The following is a 5,219-nucleotide window of genomic DNA, read 5'->3' as shown; positions in this document are numbered from 1 at the left end:
TGTAGAAAGTGAATTTGACAAAATTCAGCACCTATTCCTGATAAAAACTTCCAGCAATTTAGGAAGGGGAAGAAACTTCCCCTGACTCTTAAATAGTGTGTACAAAAACCAAAACAAACAAACAAAAACAACTTTTAAAAAACACTCCTGAGAGAAATTTTAAAAGATTTAAATAAATGAGGTGATATACCATGTACATGGATTTCAGGTCTCAATATTGTAAGCATGTCAATTCTCCCCAAACTAATTCATAGATTCCCTATAAACCCAAATAAATTCCCAGCAGCTTTTATAGCAAATTTAATAGTTGATTCTGAAATTAATATGGAAATGCAAAGGAATTATATTAGTCAAAGCAATTTTGAAGAAGAGTAACAAGTTTGGTGACTCACATTATCTGGTTTCAAAACTTACTCTAAAATTAGTTTCAAAGATTATTATAGATCATATTGATCTAGGAAACACAAAAGAGTCCAGAAAAAAAACCACGCATGTATGGTAAATTGATTTTCAACAAAATTATCAAGAAATTCAATGGGGGAAAGGATAGTCTTTCCAGTAAGTTAATAGTGCTAAATTAACTGAATATACATATGGTAAAAAATGAACCTTGACCTTTATTTCATGCCATATACAAAACTAAATTTGAAATGGATCATAGGTCTAACTGAAAGAGCTAAGAGTATAAATCATCTAAATGAAACTATAGGAGAAAATCTTTGTGACTTTGGGATAGGCAAAAATATCTTAGAGATGACACAAAAGCACTAATCATAAAATTAATAAAAAGATAAATTGGATTTCATCAAAATGAAAACTTCTGCTCTTTGAAATGTAACATGAAGAAAATGAAAAGTCAAACTCCAGACTGGGAGAAAAGATTCTTTCTATATATAATTGACAAATAACTAGTATCTATAATATATTTTATAAATAGCACTCTTACGACTAAATACTAAGAAGAAAAACAACTCAGTATAATTTGGGAGAAATATTTGAAGACACTTCACCAAAGAATGTAAATGAACAGCAACTAAGCACATGAAAATATTCTCAACTTCATTAATCATTAGGAAACTACGAATGATAACCACATGTGGTACCACTTTACACCGACTAGAATGGCTAAAATTAAGAGTGACAATTGTTGACCCATCGCGCCAGGGGAGGCCCTTCGCGCCCTCCTTGCCAACACTATGCTCCAGTTCCTGCTTGGATTTACTCTTGGCAACGTGGTGGGAATGTATCTGGCTCAGAACTGTGACATACCAAACCTGTCTAAAAAACCTGAAGAAATTAAAAAGGACGTGGACGCCAAGAAGAAACCCCCTAGTTCATGAGGCCGACTCTAGCACTGCCTCCTAGATAAACTGATTCTACTGTTCTTGAGGGCCTCCTTTACCATCTGAACCAAAAGTTTTTGTTTTCATCTCCAGCCTCAGCAATTTTCTTCTTTGCTAGACCCTGCATTGCCTTACAGCACAAATGGGGCCACAAGTTAAGAGCAACCCTCACTTTTCCAACATCCTCACTTCTTCCCTTCCTACTTCCAGCCACTTGGGAGGTCCTGAGAATGGAATTATGGTGCTAGATTAGTAAACATGACCTTTAATTAGTAGTCTCTCTTTTATTCTTTGGGATTTCTGCTACCGTTTTCAAAAGAAAAATTGATGAGTTTTGTATAGCTGATGAAATATAAATAATGCTGATTTCACAGTCTAGCATTTATATTGGATGTTTAAACCTTTGGTACTAAATTATGTTGTTTCAAAGTAGTAATTAAAATGAAAATCTAGAAGCTAGTTTCTGGTGAATTATCCACTAATTTTATATTGTTGTCAGGAAGCTCCATAGTTGCTAATTTAACCAATAAATCAATTTGCTATTCATTAACCAAGAAACTCTGTTCTGAAAACCCTATCAGGAACTAGGAAGTTTGAAAGTATTTAAAGTAATGGCCTTTGTTCTCAGTAGAATTCATAGTCTAGTATGCATGTTTTTTTCTTAATGATGCATTTGATCTGGCTCTATTCTCTCATAAGAATCATACTTATTTTATGGGATTACAGGCACATTTGACATTACATGGTAGATAAGTGAGAAGTTGTCCATAAAGGAAATTTTATGCCTTTTTACATTAAAAAATGTATTTACGTTATAACTTTATAGTGATTCTCATAAGAAGACTTTGTTTTTTCTTCTGCAACCATAAATTACTCTTGTAATTTTTCAAGTGTATAATCAGTCCATAATTTTTTTTAATTGAAAAAAATTTAAATACATAACTTTCCCCCTGGGTCAATACAAAGTGATTTGGGTTGTCCCCCAGCTCCTAGTTCCTCTCCCTGGAGTCAGGCATTTGCTATTTTCCTGTATCCTTTTGCAAAAGATTTTGTGTCTGAACAAACACATGTACATGGGGATTTTTATACAAATGATAACAAACTATATACAGTGTTTTCCCCAGTGGAGGTCATTCCATATCAGTAGTTAAGGAACAAAGAACCTCTTTCCTTTTTGGCTACATAAGGTTCTACTGAATGAATATACCATAATTTATTTAATCTGCTCCTGAGGATTGTTTAGGTTGTTTCCTATCTGTTGCTATTACAGTGATAACCTTAAACCCAATGTTATTATACATATCTGTGAAGGGGGATAGCTCCAAGCTAAAGTCCTGGAAGTGTAATTTGCAGTAAATATAAATAAAGGCCCATTTCATTGGGTGTTTTGTTCTAGAGGGCTTGTTGGGTAGCTTCACTGATGATGCCATTTCTGAAGACATTTTAGCAGAATTAGTAAACTGGAAGAATGGTTTAGAGACCTTTTTTCCAGACAGTGATGCCACTGATACTAAATGTGATTATAAAATGAAGTGATTCTACTTCTCTTTGAAAACCTGCATCTTTCATACAGGGAGATAAGTTTTGTCCCTGTCAGGTTGTACTGGTGCGTGAGACAGGTTAGGATCATATTATGGTTTGGCTTCTCCCTTGCAGTATGATCAGGGGCAAGCAGCTTGTTTTTCTGAAACTGTTGTGTTCTCTGTAAGATGTGGATACAATACCTACCTCATAGGGCTTCCGTGAGAAACAGTTGAAATAATGTATGTGATGTGTAGCAGTGTAGCACAGTGCTTTGCAAATTGTCCAATAAATAGTAGATTTTAGTCCAAAAAAAGAGTGACAATTGTTAACAAGGATGTGGAGCAGCCAGGAATTTCATATGTTGTTGATGGGCATATATAATATGATATAACCACTTCGGAAATGTCTTCTACTTTCTCATAAAGGTAAACTTACACCTACCATATGACCCAGCCATTCTGCTTGTAGGTGTTTATTTATCCAGCAGGAATAAAAACATACGTCTACAAAATTACTTAAGCTCCAATTTTAACAGCAGTTTTATTCATATGCCCACAACTTGAAATGACTCAAAGATCTATCACAGATAAATGGATAGATTGTAGTATATCTGTACAATGAAATATTACTTATAATAAAAAGCAAAAAACTCCTGATACACACAAAAAAATGGATAAATCTCAGAAACATGCTGAATGAAAGAACTGACAGAAAATAATACGCTATGATTTCATTTATGTGAAATTATGGAACAGCCAAACTAATCTTTAATGAGGGAAATCTGATCAGTGGTTGCTTAGTGACGTGGATTGGTGTGTGTGTGGGAAGGTATGACTGACTGCAAAAGGGGAAGGAAGGAGAGGTTTGGAGGGGTTTGGAGGTTTGGAGGAGGTATTGGAGGGGGGGGACAATGATGTAAATGTTCTTATTGTAAAAGTGGTGGTAGTTAAATAGGTATATACATTTGTCAAAATTCATTGAACTGTACAATTAAAATTAATGCTTTTAATTTTTCATAAACGATGTTAAAGTTGATTTAGAAGGAGGAAAATCCACGCAATGGCAAAACAGAAATCACTGCTCTGTTTTCAAACGATACTTATTCTCTTATAGTTTTGGCAATGGCTACCTAGGGTATAGGTTTCTCCTTTCTTACTCTCAGGTAGAGAGCATCATTAAAGAGGAGACAGCCCCAAGGGGAAAGTCTGAGGACTTTCAATCCTTACTGACAACATATGTATGCTATAACATATTGTATATATTATGGATATTCTTAAGAAAGGAAATTAAGATTATTTTATAGAGAAATTATCAAGAAATTATCAACCACTCAACACCTATTAGAATGTCGTAAATTGAGAACACTGACAACACAAAATGCTGGTGAGATTGTGGAGCGGCAGTAACTCTCATCCAATTCTGGTGGGAATGCAAAATGGTACAGCAGCACTGGAAGACAGTTCAGCTGTTTCTTACAAAACTAAACATATTCTTACTATACGATCTACCAATTGCATTACTTGGTATTTACTCAAATGAATTGCAAACTTCTATCCACACAAAAACCTGAACATGAATGTTTATATCAACTTTATTCATAATGCCCCAAACTTGGAAGCAACCAAGATGTCCTTCATTAGGTGAATGGATAAATAAACTGTAGTAGTACATCCAGACAATGGAATATTGTTTAGTGCCTAAAATCAAATGAGCTGTGAGCTATTAAAGACATGGTGTAACCTTAGGTACATATTATTAAGGAAAGAAGTGACTCTGAAAAGGCTATATATACTGTATGATTTTAACTATATGATATTCTAGAAAAACAGAACTATGGAGATAGTAAAAGGATCAGTGGTTGCCAGGTGTCATGGGAAGGAGAGATGAGTACTTGGAACACAGAAGATTCTTAGGGTCGTACAACTACTCTGTAAGAAATTATGATTGTGTATATATGCCATTATATATTTGTCAAATGCCATAGGATGTACAAGAGTGAACCCTAACTATGGACTCTGGGTGATAATGATGTGTCAATGTAGGTTCAACGATTGTAACAAATGTGCCACTCTAGTGTGGAATGTTGCTAATGGGTGAAGCTATCCATGTGTAGGATTACGGGATATATGGGAAATCTCTTACCTTCCACTCAATTTTTCTGTGAATGTAAAACTGCCTTAATAATGAAGTATTAAAAAAGAAACTATTATTATAACAGTCTTATCCTTTTTTGTTTCAGATCTGGAATATTTGTAGGTAAATAATTTCTCCCTTTTAAGATGTTTACATAATACAGAATCTTGACCTAAAATGCTTTCTTAATAAAGTTAATTCTATCTTTATTTTGGTGCT

General features: G+C 34.3%; 1 protein-coding gene across 1 annotated transcript; it reads left to right on the top strand.

Moving 5' to 3' along the window:
* The first annotated feature begins 1,196 nt into the window (after positions 1-1,196).
* LOC115847959 (short transmembrane mitochondrial protein 1-like) lies at positions 1,197-1,402 on the top strand. Its single transcript, XM_030848226.2, has one exon. It carries the CDS (start codon positions 1,197-1,199, stop codon positions 1,338-1,340), a length of 144 nt encoding a protein of 47 aa, XP_030704086.1. The 3' UTR covers positions 1,341-1,402.
* The last annotated feature ends 3,817 nt before the right edge of the window (positions 1,403-5,219 follow it).

This window comes from Globicephala melas, chromosome X, assembly GCF_963455315.2.
Source record: "Globicephala melas chromosome X, mGloMel1.2, whole genome shotgun sequence".
Classification (NCBI taxonomy): domain Eukaryota; kingdom Metazoa; phylum Chordata; class Mammalia; order Artiodactyla; family Delphinidae; genus Globicephala; species Globicephala melas.
The sequence above is the reverse complement of the archived record's forward strand: the minus strand, read 5'-3'. Positions and strand labels throughout refer to the sequence as shown.